Raw genomic sequence first — 17,946 nt, 5'->3', positions numbered from 1 at the left:
CCAGTAAACACGTGTCAGTTTTATTCAAATATTATTTTATTATATTAACAATCTATACAATACTCTTAAAGTATCAAAAACAAACGCAAGGAATTTGTTGACAGGAAAGATAGTAAGTAAGTAACCTTAATGAGGAAACTGTTACATGCACAGTTGTAAATGATATGTGTCCTGTACCTTTCACATAAAACTCAGTGCACATAGAACCTTACCATCAGTCTTCAAAACTCATAGCATTGACGTTAATTTTAACTTGCTGTATACCTGTTCTTATTTTCTTAGTACATGTCAGCCATTTTGCAATCTTCATTTATTCATGATTCAGATTTAACTTCCAATTGCACTCTATGAAACCAAGAAGAATGTTCTCTAACAAACTTCAAACACTAGCACTCATAGAGGCATCTTTGTTCACCATGATTTATGAGGTTAATGAATCACAAATGACAGACAGGGTGAAACATGAGTGGTTTAGATTCCACTCAAACAGAGTTCTCATTCAACAGTACATCAATCGCTCTATCTTGGATAGCGCTTGAGGAGACTTTCCAGCGACGGGTTTCGTCCAGTGAATTTCTGGAACACGGATTTCGCACTCTCCGCTCCTCCAACAGCCAGGTACGTCTCACGGAATCTGAGAGAAAAATGGACAATTCTTACACAACGTCAGAGCAATAACCAGGAGTACACTGACCAATTATTGGTGTACAAATAAATTACAACAATTTTGCAATATACGCAAGAAATTTTATAATGATATCCTAATATACACATGCAACTCATTGTATAGTAAACTTATCAGTATGTTGCAAAACCGTTATTGTAAACACTACCTTCCTGACTGAAATTGTACATAATTAGCACTCTGCAATCATGTGGTGGATGCATTTACTATTTCAAGCATGTGTTTGCCTATTGAATAATGTTATGTCTGACAAAAACATTAATCACATTAACAAAAATATTTTCATTTGTAAAAACCCATTTACCTCATGCCAACTTTGGCGAGCTGTTTTTCATTGTCAAACCCAGAAACAGTAAACTCCTCCATGATGTTAGCAGCCAACATCTGAAATAGCACAGATTTTACATGTTCATGAAATACAAGAGGCTAGTCACAGATTGCAGTCAACTAATAAACCTTCCTGAGCAAACAACAAAAATACAACAAACAAAGATAATGCGGCCAGTTTATTTATTTTTTTCAGATAAAATGTGTCAAAAATGAAGAATTATTAAAACCTGAGTGATGTGCCTTGCTAGACATCTGCAAATTATCTCTTGAAACTTCTGTACAAAGTTTTATATGATTTTTTTTACGTTTTGTAAGATCTGGCCAAGCTTTTGCACTTCACAGCAAATGACATCAATGCTATTACAATACATAGAATGTTTTTTTCTTTGAAATATAGACATAGACGGTTTTTTCTTTGAAATATAGACATAGACGGTTTTTTCTTTGAAATATAGACAATCAATTAGGGCACACCACTGACCTCGGACCATATGTGAAGGTAATAGGCTGCTGCGAAAGCGTCGCTCATCCAGAGTGTTGGGTCCGAGCACCAGATCCAGTCCTCTTTGTGGATCTCTAGCGGCATGAACAATTTGTACATGTCCATCTGTATGTCCTTCCAGTAGTTGTCATGCCTACAGGGAGATATGGGAGGATATAAATTTGATATATCAGACAAAATATAATTTTGTTTAGGTATAATAAATTTTATCATTTCTTAAAGGATTTTTGAGAGGTAACTTTACAAAGACGTTCTGGACAGATATACCACAGTCAACTGAGAAATCTGTGTAGCTGCTTTGAACTCCATACAAAAAAGACTTCTTTTGCAGAAATAGAAACCCCTGTTAAAGCGAACTCAAACTTACGCCAGATGGTTTTCAATATCAAAGGCGCTCTTGTAGAGCTGGTGACACATGTCAAAACCCTTCATATGCAGTTGACCTACAATGCAAGAGAAAAACAGTCACTTCAATAATACTCTTTGGAGTGAAAACAGTATTTTTATATGTAAGCATTCTCTTTATCAAATGAATCACAAAAGAATACAAATTCTTAAACATCTCAATTAGTTTAAAATTAAACACATCAATCCCAATACGTAAAAGGATCATAAATTTATAAATTTAGTAAAAATATGAGTCCATAGTCTGGTCAAATTGGGTTGTGATGGACAGACAAACAGCGACTATGAGCTACCCGATAAAATCAGCTATGTTTAAGACTTGATTACTTTGTTTTTTCTTTACTCACATTTTAAAAGTTTGTCAATGTCGTGATCATCAAGCGATTCCCCAGACAGATGATGTTGGCTCATGTCTCTTACGATGGAGGGCTGCTGCGCTATCATCTTCATCACATTGGCACACACAAAGATTGCGTCTCGATCTATGTTTCGCTGTGACGAGAGCTCAAGTAACGGCACCTCACTCAGTACCTGCTGCAACGTATTCCCAAACTAAAATGGAGAAGAAAACATGAGCTCTAAAGTGTTTAGGGCTGGTTTCATTAACAAATCTTAGTAGGAATCTGTATAAATGTCACAAATGTCATAAAGCTGACCTTTTGTTTGGTTCGATATTTTTCATATTTTTAATTTTATGTCTATTTTAATGATGGCTTATGTCAAACTGGCTCACATATGTTGTAAAAGTAAAACTAGAAAATATGACACAAACTTAATCCAATTCATGCCAATATGGCCCCAATTCTATGTACCCTGATGAATAAATAGTTTTATCATTTCCTCAAGCCATTGGTGATAATGTTAAATTTTGATGGCTGGACACTCAACATTATCTTGGTATCAATAAAAAGGGTGTTGCCTGCTGGATACGTTATGGTCAAATAAAGGACAGAAAACATATTAGTTAATGCAGTTTTTGTTCTTTCTCACAAGTTCACAACTGAACCCTGGACATGGCACTTTCAGCAACCGTCCAAGGCCAAATAAGCATGTTTGTATAAAGTAAATTGCAAGTGATCTTCTCTTCAAATGAAACCAATTTTAAATGAAAACAAAATAATATGGGGTAACCAGGCATTCAAAATTCACATACTAGATAGAGTATTGGACACCTTACTGGAATAGAATTTATTGATATGTGTTTAATCTATTTCTTAGACTTTGCATTCAACTCTGTTTAATGTTTCCAGGATAATAACAGAAATTATTACGATATTTGCTGTGTGGTGTTTTATAGATTGATCAGTGAAATAAAAACGATGTTTCACTCATTCAAACAGCTTTGTGTGGCTAGTCCCTTCAAGGTTAAAATCATGAAACGACTCCCTCATTCTATAATCAGAAGTTCAATGCAACAGGATGGAAAGCAGATGCCAATACTTGTCTCATAGTTTTGTCAGTCCATAAAGGGTCATAACTTGTCACTCATTATGATGTGGGCCTTGCTGCACATATATGTTTTGTCACTAGTGATATGTATACTAAATTTAACATGAATATTTTGAATGATTGTTAAGTTATGGTCACTAAAAACTCCCCATTAACTTGAACAGCTGATTACCTTACAGGTCAGCACATGCCATGGGTCATGAAGACTATTCTCAGTGATGGTGAACAAGTGTGCAAAGTTTGAAAGGCATATGTAAATGGACTTTGAAAATATCTGAGGTAGTACGCAAACTTTAACGTAAGTTCTAAGTAAAAAGGGGCATAATATTGTAAAAAAGCTTGATACAGTGACCTCCTCCTGTACACAGGTTGAGATCATGATGGTGAACAAGTGTGCAAAGTTTCAAAGCCATATGTCGATGGACTTTGAAATTATCTGAGGTGGTACGCAAACTTTAACGTAAATTCTAAGTCGAAAAAGGGGCATAATTTTGTCAAAATGCTTGATACAGTGATCTCCTCCTGAGTACAGGTTGGGGCATGATATTGAGAAAGCGTGCGAAGTTTCAAAGCCAGATGTCAATGGACTTTGAAAATCATTGAGGTGGTACGCAAACTTTAACTTAAATTCTAAGTCGAAAAAAGGGCATAATTCTGTCAAAATGCTTGATACAGTGACCTCCTCCTGTGTACAGGCTGGGGGCATGATGGTGAACAAGCGTGCGAAGTTTCAAAGCCAGATGTCAATGGATTTTGAAAATATTTGAGGTGGTACGCAAACTTTAACATAAATTCGAAGAAGAAAAAGGGGCATAATTTTGTCAAAATGCTTAATAGAGTTACCTCCTCCTGTGTACAGGTTGGGGGCATAATGGTGAGCAAGTGTGCAAAGTTTCAAAGCCATATGTCAATGGACTTTGAAAATATTTGAGGTGGTACGCAAACTTTAACATAAGTGGTAACGCCGATGCCGACGCTTGGGTGACTAGGATAGCTCTCCTTATTCTTCAGATAGTTGAGCTAAAAATAAATTGCAAGATGCTGTTGACAACACCAATGCTACATTCTTTAAAGAAAGTCCAAGGTTATGAAGTAAATGGTAACACATGCTAATCGGTTTCTAGATTGGTAAATCATCAGTTTTACCTCTCCAAAGAGGGTGAGAACATCCTGGAAGGACATGAGGCTTGGGATCCCTGACATCTCCGACTTGTTCAGATTCAGTGTGATCACAGATATTGGAGTCATGCCTAGACGGTCACATCGCTCTGGAATTAATATGCATTGTAACAATATTGACAGTGAAAAACATCATGACTTACTTTTTTCAAATTTCATAACATTCAAGTTGTGATAAAAGAAAATTTCATCCTAGAAAGCTATGCCATGATGTTAATGTAACTTATTCATTACAAAAGCAGATAAAAATGGTTACATGGATATATTGAAGGCCAAAAACTGAATGTGAAACTGTCACAAGATAATGTCCATCGAAACAAGAATCACCCCTGCACCATCGTCGCTATTGTTAACACCTCGAATGGACAAAATGCTATGCCATTCTATCAGAAGTTAATGCCCGTCACTTTAACTTCAACAAAGGACACTCACTGACATGACAAAACTAGAGCTGTCACAGAAGTGATGAATACCCCTACATGCCGCCTAGATACTATTTTTACATATTCAAAGTTTCAGAGAGGACCCCTCTGTAACCATTGATATTTGCAAATTCTTTGTCAAAAAGGGGCCATAACTATGTCATGAATTGGTAGTTTGTTACCAAAAAAGTGGATCTTGCATTTTACTGTGTTGAACATTTGTACAAAACATTACTAAATTACAAAATTTGCCTTTGTAACCTAGATCAAACTAAACCTTGATTTAATAGTGCTCATCATGTTCCAAAACTAGATGAAATCCATCAACCCTTTACCTGAGTTTTTGTCTGGTCACTCTGTTATCAAACTTGGCTGTATATCTGTCCACCTATCTGTTGAGTTTGGTGAGGATTGGACATAAGCTTCTCGAGTTACACAGCAGACAAGTAAAGTCAAAATATGTATGGAACGGGTACTAAAAATGTACTAGCTTGGACAGTATGTTATTCAGGAAAACTGCGTACCTCTACATAGGTAAGTGGTGTCAGCCATCCTCTTTGTAGGCCGTGCATACAAGTCAAGGTAAAACCTCCCCACAAACGCACCTATAATTATCAATCATACTGGATAAAAATATTGCTTCATTTAAACATTGAGTAGACACTTAAATGTCAAATATATTCATAGCAAGCTGATATATGGCTTATGTTTATAAATCAAAGGCATAAACATAACTTCTGAGAGTTAAATATTAATAAAAGGCATATAGCTAAATAGCATAACAATATATTTCTAAGGTGTTCAAAATGCAGTGATATTTCTATTAAACCTTTTTCTTAATGTGCAAAGTTTCTGTGAATGGGGAAAAGAGCGGCAATTAATTGAGAACATAATATCAAGACAATGAATATTGAAACTTTGAAGATTTTGCTACATGTACTACTTTAGTGAAAAAGTAGCTAACTGGACCTATATGGCCCCATTTAAGGTAGGGAAAAGAGGTTAATATCCTACCATCAAGGTTGTGTACATCAAATGCCATCACATCAGAGTTCCATACATCAGGTTGCAGGACTGGCTAAAACATAAACATCACTACATTTATTTACATGTACCGGCAACATCAGATTTTTCAAAGAAATTAGTAATTTTTAACAAGAGCTGTCGTAAGACAGCCCACTCGACTACGCTGCTTTGACTTAGAAGTGAATACAATAATGATGTAATATGTGCCTGTCAAAAGCAATAAAACAATCAAATTAAGAAGTGAACAAGAATCGCGATGTGATAAAACCAGGTTTTTCATGATTGGCAGAAGAGATTCAGTTTCAACTGCTTTCTTCTATTTTTAGTAACAGTGACCTTGATTCCATGGGCCCCAAACACAATCCAATGGAAGTCCTCCATAAACTCTTTCTACATAACAAGTTTGGTCACAGTATGTCAACCATAACTGAAACAGTAATCTATTTCTATGACAGTGACTTTGACCCTAGGGGCCGAAAGGCAATCCTTGAAAGCTCTGCATAAACTTGTCCTATATACCAAGTTTGGTCACACTATGTCAACCCTTGCTTGAGTTATTCAGTCCTAAGCATATTTCTATTTTTAGCAACAGTGACCTTGACCTAGACCATAATTCTAGGGGCCCAAAACACAATCTCAGGAAAGGTCTCTATAACTCTTCCTATATACCAAGTTTGGTCACAATATGTAGACCCTTACATATTAAAAGTTATTTAATACCAACCCTTTTTCTATTAATAGTAACCTTGACCTTGATCCTAGGGGCCTCAAACGCATTCCCATAAAAGGTCTCCATAAACTCTTTGTATATACCAAGTTTTGTCTCTTTATGTCAAACCTAGCTAAAATTATTCGATACATAACGTGACTTTGACGCTGCCCCCCAACCAGCCCGCCCGAACAATGACGCAAGTCATTCAAATAACTTGTTTTCCCTTTATGAAAATGTGGTTAAGAATATAAAAATGTGCCTTTCAAAAGATATTAAAAGAAAAATTAAAAAAAAAATCAAAAAAAAAATCAAGGGCCATTATTTGTATTAAGGGTTAAAATGGAGTTATGTTCCTTGTTGTAAGATGGTCGTCAATAATTCTGCGAAGTTTTATGTGCATTGAATGAAGGGTATAGAAGTTTTTTTTTAATAAAATCCCAACTTGCCCTAAAACTTTAACCTGCCCTAAAAATTTAACCTAAGTCAATCAGGGGCCATAACTTGTATTAAGGATAATATGGTGTTATGTAACCTCATTGTGTGATGGTCCTGAACAATTATGTGAAGTATTAAGTCAATTGAATGAAGGGTATTGGACTTATTAGTGAAAATCCCAACTTGCCCTAAAACTTTAACCTGCCCTAAAACTTTAACCTAAGTCAATCAGGGGCCATAACTTGTATTAAGGATGATATGGATTAATATGTTACCTCATTTTGTGATGGTCCTGAACAACTGTGTGAAGTATTAAGTAAATTGAACTAAGGGTATAGAAGTTATTAATAAATATCCCAACCTGCCCTAAAACTTTAACTTAAGTTCCATAGTCAATCAGGGGCCATAATTTGTAAAAAGGATAATATGGAGTTATCTAACCTCATTATGTAATGGCCCTGAACAACTGTGTGAAGTATTAGGTCAATTGAATGAAGGGTATTGGACTTATAAGTGAAAATCCCAACTTGTCCTAAACTTTTAACCGGACGCCGACGCTGGGGCGAGTAGTATAGCCCTCCTTATAGTTGAGCTAATCAACAAGATATGTTTGTCAACATTAAGATCCCTAAGCGACGCTTTGTCAGAAACATATAGAAGTTGATTCAAACAATTCATTGATTATTGAGCATTGAGCTCACCATACTACCTCATTGTCGACAGGTGTCACCTGCTGGTCAATGGCAACCTACCACTTAAGCTTCATGGTCTTAAGTGAAACCATTCTTAATTCATTGTATTGAAAAAGAGTACATACAACTGTTGAACTATTGACCACAGTAGGGGTCATCTACTGGTGAAAGGCAAGCTACAAGTTTCATTGTCCTACGTCAAACTGTTTGTGAGTTATTGTGCGGACATGACTTTGTCTACAAGCCAATATACATATAAATTTCATAAGACCAGCTTTCATACATGTTAACATATTGCTGGATCCAGTTTTTCTGGACAGAATGATGGACGGCAAACAAGCCTATAAACGTCTCCAATGAAGCCAATAGGGGACTCATAACATACGAATAAAATACATAGAACTATATAATGTGTCAACCAAAGACCTGCCCAATGACATATCATTCACGTAATACCTCAATTTTGATGGAGAACATCCTTTCACAGACAGAGAACATGGTTTCCAACACCAGGGGTACGCTGAAGTAAGGCTTTCTGTCCACTTTATGCATACTGAAATGGTATATTTCATGTCGCATGAAAGTTTTGTCAAGTAAAGGCATGTATTTTATAATTCTATGACATGTTTGTTTAAATATGGTTATGAGTCATGAAAGTAATGAGAAAATGTCAAAAAGGTAATTGAATACTCAAAATTGGGACATTTCTTTACAAAAATATGCAGAATGTAAACAGCTATAGCTTTAAATTCTGTTTCCTTTAATTTCTGCATGATTATAAATTTGAGTATGTACACAGCCTACTTGTAGAGTTTATCACAGTGTTGCCGTCGAAAGAACGTGATATCCCACTGTCTAATGGCCTCAGGGAAGCCGCTGGAGTTGGCAAACTGCTGAAGATCCTCCATCTCCTTCTTTGCCATCGGGTAGAAATGTTCACGGTAACTATATGATCAATAAGCATAGAATAATGATTGTTTTATTTTATTTTTTTGTCTATTCATAATGAAGCAGAAAATGTATGATACTGCAGACATCAATACACATGAACAGTCTTCAAGATAGACCAGTTGCCCAAGCCCATGAAAATTACTAAAGGTCAAGTTAAAACTGGCTCCTGTGGTTAGAACATTAAAGAGAAAACAACAAGACACCATTCAAACAAATATTTAACCATTTTCATATCAATAGGATAAAAACTAAAGAATTAATGCTGTGGATTTTTACTATCCTAAGACATGACTCAGTGACCTAGTGCTTGACCTGAGGTGACCCATATTCATTATTGTTCAAGATAACATACAGAAAAGTATCCTAACTAATTTTCATTATGATTGGAAAAAAAACTATTTAATAAATGACGAGGATTTTTATTCTTCTAAGATATGATCTAGTGACCTAGTTTTTGAGCAATGATCAAAATGTTATACAGACAAGTTTTCTGACCAAGTTTCATCATAATTGGATAAAAACTATTGAATTAATGACATGGAATAACAAGAGGCCCAAAAGGGCCTATGCTCTACTGGCATGGCTTTTGTGGTCATATCTATCCAGAGCATGTATGTATGGGTAAAAGGCAACAGACATATAGTTTATGTTTTGTGTTTGGGTTACCTGAAAACGTAGCTCGTTCAACATCTGAGCCCAGAAAGTATTGTAAGCACATTAGTTGCATGAACTATTTTAATATGTGCCAAGTAAAAGTCATCTGACAAAAAAAAATGCTTTCAAAACTGTACTCATAGTAAAAATTTCTGTAGTTTTAAAAGTTAAAAAAAGTTGGTCAAAAGGTCAAAGTCAAGGGCATCCTAGGACAACATTGATCAATTTGAACAAACATTCACAATCAATTGTGCTGAGATGGATGCACGAACACACAAAAAGATTTTCAAACCTTTCCAGATTTATGTTTACCAAACCTGTGAACCCTGGGTGTGGCCAGTAATGACACCAGGTGCATAACTTAAACATTCACAACCAATTTTGTTAAGATGAATGCGCAAACTACAGAACTTAAAGCTAAAAAATGGCATTTGGGCTTCAAACAAGAACAAGGCAGAGTAATTCACAAAATCAACTGCAGAAGCAAAAAGCAAATTGTCTCTCAAAATCCTAGACTTGCAAATTGTCTCCCTTAACTCTAGACTTGAATTTACATGTACATGTAAACTTGGCTAAAAATAGAATTCGCTCATGCAGACCTGGCTAAAAATAGAAAGCATTTCTTTAAAACTTTCATGGCCCATAATCTAGGCATTTATGGGCGGATCTGGCTGGTTTTCGAAAGGAACCGAGCTCTAATGGATATCTAGATACTGTATAAGTTTCATCGAGATACAATCAAAACTGAAGACTGTATCGTGTTCACAAGCAATTGTTTACAGACGCACGAACGCACGGATGCACATACTACGTACACATTACCATCGCATAAGCTCTTCTGGCCTTTGGCCAGTAGAGCTAAAAATGACATCTTAACACCATAAAAAGTTCAACCTTAGGACACATAACTTACGTGTCCAGCATGGTGTAGACAGTTTTCACATTGCCTGCCATCCTTCGTTCCATACACATGTCAGTGTAGTGCTCATATCCAAGCTTTAAGGCTATGTCTCTTCTACAATGCAACAACATTTGGAGAAATTAAACCCTTATCACTGTTTGGTATACTCACGTACATAACTTTATAAACCAATATGTTCAGATTTAGGAGTGAAAATATCTCCACACAGTAAGCATTAAAATGTTGCTGTTTCAACCAACTGCAGCCTAAATATAACAAGAGACCTTTGGCCCGATAACCCCCCAAAACAATAGGGGTCATCTACTGGTCAGGCCCAACCTCAAAGTCAAGTTTGAGAGCCATGGGTGCAGGCATTGTCGAATTATCACACAGACAACCTTTTACCATTCAAGATCACTGTGACCTTGACCATTGGCCCGATGACCCTCCAAAACAACAGGGGTCATCTACTAGTCAGGCCCAACCTCCAAGTCAAGTATGAGGACCATGGGTGCAGGCATTGTCGCGTTATCACTCGGACAACCTTTTACCATTCAAGGTCACTGTGACCTTGACCTTTGGCCCGATGATCCCCAAAAACAATAGGAGTCATCTACTGGTCAGGCTTAACTTCAGTATCAAGTTTGATGACCATAGCTGTAGGCATTGTTGAGTTATCACTTGGACAAGCTTTAAAATTATTTTACCATTAAAGGTCACTCTGACCTTGACCTTTGACCCAATGAGCCCTAAAATCAATAGGGGTCATCTACTGGTCAGGTCCAACCTTCATGTCAAGTTTGATGACCATACATCCAGGAATTGTTGAGTTATCACTTGGCAAGCTTTGGTCTACCAACGGACCGACCAACTGACGGACCAATCTACCGACCGACCGAAAAGCAATATACCCCTCTTCTTCGAAGGGGGGCCTAATAAAGAATTCAATACATGTAGAAACTCTTTCTTATACAAACCAGTGATTAAACATGTTAGCCTGTACAAACAAACTCCAGTAAATAACAATTCCTCTTAATTACCGAGCCTCTGTTATCTGTCCTGGGATTTCAAACGTGTGGAGTCGTATGTCTGTTGAGAAGTGGGTGCCTATGATATGCCAGCCATTCCATACTTTGAACCGCAGTTTCCTGTTGGGACACACTTCAAGAAACGCCTCAACAACTGGCTTCTTTAAAGTTACACGCCATGGTCCTACATCTGGTGCTGATCTACGGAAATATACGAAAAATTGCAAGGACAAGCATACCTTTTTGGGGTAGTACCAGGTATGTGTTATCCTGGAACCTTCTATTCAGATTATAATAACTGTTTACATATAAGTGTAAAATTATGCTTGGTAAAACATTTTCTAGGCCAATAAAATGAAGTGACCTCCTTTGAATGTAGAACCTTCTGCAAATGACCGACATTGAAAATGCAATACTTAAATTACTGAACTCAGATGACCTTTGGTTTGAGCACCCAACGAAGTCAAACAAAATGTTATTTCAATTGAATGTAATGAAGCAACAATTTCTATTAAATTGAGTTCTTCACAGTCTGATGTGCCTTTTTCATCCTTTTCTGAAGCACCCTTTTTGAAACCTGGCTATCCCTGATCTGTGTCTTTAAATCTCACTTGTCTCTGGCTATCTCCTGCCTGACAGCCGGGGGCAGCTGTTCGACCCATTTCCAGTCAGACTGGTTGATGTCCAAAAAGAACAGACGCTTGTGTGACATCACCTTCATTCTACATAGAAATAAACAAAAAACACTACAAGAAACTGAATACTCATTAATACTTTGTTATCAAACTAACAGATGAATGCGTTTTCATGAATCAACACTGTTAAGCAAAGTTAAGTTATTCAAGATTGAAAAATAAAACCATAATAATGGGAAAAAATATATATGCTTTTTATTAAGTGTTTTACGATTGATTACGTTTCAGAAACATTATTTTTTATCATTTATTAAAATTCATAAACTTCAAAATATCAAAGAAATAAAAAAAAACTCAAAAGTATTTATAACAAATATCCTACTCAAATTCCTGTTGGTTTCTCTCTATCTTTTCGTAGCACTCAAGGATGTACGTGTAGTCCTTCTTGTTGTCAAATATATGAAGTCCAATAAGTTTGGCTTCGTAGAAATACATATCAAGCAACCGTCGCTGGTATGGAGTAAGCTTATTCTCCTTGTCTATTCTCTACATAAAAAAATATAAATTATCTTAGTCATATAGACAAGGTGCATTACTCTACAATTATTGAAGTCTGAGTTTGACATCTGCATATTATTTCTGGCAGGATGTTTATCACTTGGCTTTAACGGTAGTAATGGTGAAGGTTAAAAGATGATTCTCAAGATGATAAGGTGGACAACACCAAGGCAATCACAATAGACAAGCTAAAAAACGGGTGCATGAATTTTTAGATTTTGTAAAATCATCTTTCTGACTGTTGTGGCTGAAATATTGTAAGAACTTCTGATGTTTAAACTTGTAATGATAAAAAGACTAAAAAAAACCCAAACATATTAAAACAATTTAAGCGGCATGGAATGTGTGACTAGTACTTAACAGCATACCAGCGTTCTCCCTGAGTTACACACAGAGAAGAAACTTGGCTCTATTAATAACAGGAAGAAACAGATTTGTTCCTCTCTTATCTCTTGCTACATTTCTGTCAGTGTTTTTTTACAAGGAAATCTGAATAAATCAGCTGTACCCCATTTGAGGCTGCGGTCATCCTTTATTCATAGTAAACATATATTTCTTTTATTAAGACTGCTTACCTTTAGAGCTTTATAAAATTCTTCATGGAAGAAAATTTCATTCAATGACCTCTGTACTTGGCTTTCAGTCTGAAAATAAAATCAATATTGAATAGTTCACATCCTTCATTTTACAATAATTACATATCATGGTTTTTCACTGTATCATTTATTTTGTAGTATTTTGTAGGTTTTAAAATGAGCCATCAATGTAATCAAAAAGGAAGGTCTTAACATGAGCCAGCAATGTAATCAATCTTGGAGAAGTTTTAAAATAAGCTTGCAGTGCAATCAAGAAGAGAAAAGTTATAAATTACACAGGTATTCAAAAAAGGGAGAAGTTTTAAAATCAGCCAACAATGTAATAAAGTAGGGATAAGTTTTAATATAAGCCGGCAATGTAATCAAGCATATGGAGAAGTTTTGAACAAGGCCAGCAATGTAATCAAGAAGGGGGAAGTTTTAATATAAGCTAGCAATGTAATCAAGCATATGGAGAAGTCTTGAACAAGGCCAGCAATGTAATCAAGAAGGGGGGAAGTTTTAATATAAGCCAGCAATGTAATCAAGAAGGGGGAAGTTTTAATATAAGCCAGCAATGTAATCAAGCATATGGAGAAGTTTTGAAAAAGGCCAGCAATGTAATCAAATAGGGAGAAGTTTTAGGTACTCAGAAAGGGAGAAGTTTATAATAAGCCAGCAATGTAATTAAGTAGGGAGAAGTTTTAAAATAAGCCAGCGGTGTAATCCAAGTAGAGAGAAGTTTTAAAATAAGCCAGCAATATAAGCAAGTGGAGAGAAAATTTAAAATAAGCCAGGAATGTAACCAATTATAAAAAATACCTTGTATAACCTACTTCAAGCAAACCTGAAAGCCCTTCCAAAAAGACACTAGCGAGAAAACTTACCCTATTAAAGAAACTTCTGGGGAAGTCCTTGTAACTATTCTGTGTGAGGATTTCTGCTTGATGCATGCCATATTGCATTGGGGCCATTGATCTCTCCATTTGATCTATTATCTCCTCAAAACTCAACTTTTTACTACCTGCAAGTCAATATACATTTCTTGAATTTAGAAGTTTCTTTCATCCGGATTGTGAACATGAAATACTTGTTACTTGTTACAAGTATATTTGCAGCTTACAGGTCGCTTATTATGCATAAGTCGTATGCTTTAGTGTAAAATAAAGTGACATTGATTTTATTTTGCTCTTAAAACTTGAGGGCAACTTTTTATTGAAAAGAGAAAAAAAGATTTTGTACACAAAATTATTGAACAAGTTTACAAGGAAAGTTTATAACGTGAGCCATTGGAAAGCTTCATAATTTTTCTCTAACGAATTTCACATAAGATCTTTTATATTTTCAATGGAATATATGACAGAAAATGCTTTATTTTGCTTGAAAGCTTTGGCATTGCTAGTTATAAATTTCAAATTCTGTTCAAATCTGCAGCTTTGTGTTTGTTCATAAAACCAAATAAAAAACTCAACTTAAATAAATTTAAAAACTATATTGCCACCATAAAATCCATGCATGAGTCCCCATACGCTTGACGTCAAATTCAATGGGCCCTGCTATATAAAATCTCAAGTTTCACTGTTTGAGCAATCCTGAAAGTCATTTTACCAGAGGGCTTGAAGACTACTGCTTAGTAAATCATCTTATGAAATGTTTTTGAACATGAAATAGTAGTACATAAAAAATTATAACCTTAAGTTATTTGAATATACTTGTATGGCTGTTGCCTGAATGATATTGATTAATAATGTTACAATGGTGTAACTTTAAAAAAAAATAAGCACAATTGAAAATAGTTTTAATACTAGTTTTAAATCAATATATCAATGATTACCTAAAGTCTGTACAAGCTTGTCATACTCAACATCAAACAACAAGGCCAGCTTTGCACATCCCCTTACAACACTGTCCTTATTCATCTTGGAAAACTGTGGGAATTTGTCATAGTCCATAATTGGGTTTGTTACTTTGGTGTCTTTTGGGATTTCTGGTATGCTGAAAAATAGGCAGAGACACATACATATATGTGCACAATATTATAGTTGCAATCTTATTTTTATCCAAAAAGAAGTATAACACAGACCAGGTATCATATTTTCAAACATTGAGCAAATGTGAAATGGTTTTTACATGATATACAAGACTTTAATGTGCACTCTGTCTTCTATGTAGTAGTAATGTTTGAAGAGTCAATGCGTATATTTCAATCCTTTACATTTAGGAACAATATGAGTCCCTTTCCATTAAATAATCTCTGTAAACTGCATGTTTTTTAGCAGGGATAAACCATTACCGTTACCTTAGTCAACAATGGATCTAATTAGACTTTTGTTCAGAGTCAGAAACATAACTACTGTATGTTCATAAAGGTAAAGGAGTTTTATAAGTCCTCTGAACTTATTTCAATGGTTTTATGGACATGCTTATTATATTTTAGAGTATCTTCAAAAGTCACATCAAGGTCTTTTTCTTTATTGTATACAGATAAAATATCTGTGTTTTTTTTATTTTATTCCAACACTAAATTGAATTTCTTGTTTCCAATAAGCATGGCTTTACACTTTTTGCTGAAAACTGGAGTAACCATTTCTCACTCTAATTAAAAAGCTTATCAAAGTCTTCTTGAAGTCAAGAAAGAGATTTTAAAGCTGCACTCCAACAGAAATACCATTTTTACAACTTTTTTATTTTTTGCATAAATATCTGCACACCAATGATATAAGATTGCTGACAAAAAATCAGATCGTAGATTTTTATACTTCAGTTTGAAAATTAATGTTTTATGGGTTACTAACGGTTAAAAAAAAATGCATAACACATCATTATTTTAACTAAAATATAAAAATCTGCGATCTATTTTTTGTCAGCAGTCTTATATAACTGGTTTCCATGGATTTTCACAAAAAATGGCTGATTCCAAGAAAAAAAGATGTCAAAACATTTGATCTGTGAAAGTACAGCTTTAACATAGTTTCTGATTAGTTTAAATAATTGTGCGCTGACAGATTTTTTTACCGTAATCTATAAATATAGTACAGATTCAATATGTAAACAAAATAATTGCACTCATATAATCAGTCGTAAGATTTCTGCATTTATGTCTCAGAGTCCAATGTATAATGACAAATTGATTGATATATTTGTTTAAATTATGAAAACTAAATTTCAATGACAGACAAATGACAGTTACGCCACTGCCTGTTAACAACGTGACAATTAACTTTTATAACACAATCGTACAAAACAAAATATCCTCTGCTCATTGAATTGGTCGCTTCTCTGTTTCCCCTGCATTGTGTGTACTGAATGGAAGCAAGCTGCTTAAATTTTCTTAGTCCTCCGCGACAGACCATGGAGGCCGCCATCTTGCATAACACGATCCTATGTTCCGCCTTTTCCATGCACCCATGGATTGGTGTAAAGAACTACCGAATTACCACTGAAAACGGTTGTTGTTGTTGTCATTATTATCATTATCCCAAATTACGCGACTGATGCGATTTCGTGATCTAGTTGTAACACACTTGACGGTCAATTCAGGGATCACAAGTAAGACTCCCAACCGCAACCCTTATGACAACCATACTAATTTGTATAGTAACATGTACAGAGACCAGTTGAATAATTGTATGGTTGCTTTACTTGTTATCAGTAAATATTTATCGAGAAGTTTTGTGTCCAAATGTCAAGAATATGAAACCGTTACAGAACAAACAGTTTTACCCAAGATAATGTTTTGTAATATCACGACCTTGTCATGCTAGAGACGATTTATGGATAGCATTGTGTATATGTCTTAGTGACAAAGTTTTCCCCGAATTCAGTCACCTTAAAACGGTTGATCAATTGATTGCACTTTTAACTGGTTTTCCGTTCCTGTCCCTAGAGCACACAATTAGAGTCAAGGCTTCCAAAGCGGCATTAAAGTACATTAAGATTATGTATGAATACGGATACAACAAATGAATAACTCCCGTAGATAAGACCTAGATTTTCGCTTTTCGTCGTTCAGGCCTTTTGGCTAACACTGTGTAAATACAAAATATGAACAAGAAATAATTATATTTTATATATATTACCCTATTTCTTTCATGCTTTTCGATGAAATACGGAGTATTATCAGTGAAATTATCGATTTTGATATTTTCACTGCAAAAAAGGAGTGAAAATATCAACTTTCAGAACTACTTTTAAAATCCATTATTGTTACTTTCCCTTGATCAAAACGGAACACTTCACTTTAAACCAGACTATGTTGTCAAATAAAATTTAAAGAAATGTTACCTAACTTTTAATAAAGACATATTTGGAAATTAACAACTTAATTACCGTCTATTAGAAAAATGGTTATCCCGTGTTCCAAACGTTTTCTTGATCTTGAAGCTTAATGTTCGAACATTTGCTTTCATACCAAACAAATACAGACAAAAACAACTGTTCGAACATAAATAGAATGTTATATCATCGTCCAAATGTATTTTGAACTGCGTCTCGTTGTAATACGTAATACGAACTTCTCGGAAAATTCACCCAACAATTTGGCAGATTTACTGATTTTTTTTTAACCAACCCACGCCTCAAAATTTGTTAACAAACTAGCGTGGTCCACATCATTACACCTGGAAATATACCTGTCTTCAAACAAAACAGACAGGTCTATGAAAGTAAGAGGATTGAAAATCAATATATCATGAAACACACTCTAAAACTAATAAAAATGTTTTATATCAAATTGTTTTGCTAACACATTCGACCTTTCAAAGTTCAAAGTTATTGCTAAGACATTATACTGCATATGTAACAATGT

At 35.1% G+C, this 17,946-nt stretch overlaps 1 protein-coding gene across 1 annotated transcript; it reads right to left on the bottom strand.

Moving 5' to 3' along the window:
* On the bottom strand, positions 1–16,525 carry LOC128245796 (uncharacterized). Its single transcript, XM_052964026.1, has 18 exons — positions 16,380–16,525; positions 14,974–15,134; positions 14,027–14,163; positions 13,140–13,208; positions 12,389–12,552; positions 11,983–12,093; positions 11,384–11,572; positions 10,356–10,457; positions 8,642–8,782; positions 8,294–8,390; positions 5,987–6,050; positions 5,497–5,577; positions 4,518–4,639; positions 2,270–2,474; positions 1,885–1,960; positions 1,497–1,650; positions 990–1,069; positions 1–634 (listed from the first exon to the last, which is right to left on the bottom strand). The coding sequence occupies exons 1-18, from the start codon at positions 16,502–16,504 to the stop codon at positions 520–522; spliced, it is 2,193 nt and encodes a 730-aa protein (XP_052819986.1). The 5' UTR covers positions 16,505–16,525; the 3' UTR covers positions 1–519.
* Positions 16,526–17,946: the final 1,421 nt, after the last annotated feature.

Source organism: Mya arenaria, chromosome 2 (genome assembly GCF_026914265.1).
Source record: "Mya arenaria isolate MELC-2E11 chromosome 2, ASM2691426v1".
NCBI lineage: Eukaryota > Metazoa > Mollusca > Bivalvia > Myida > Myidae > Mya > Mya arenaria.
The sequence above is the reverse complement of the archived record's forward strand: the minus strand, read 5'-3'. Positions and strand labels throughout refer to the sequence as shown.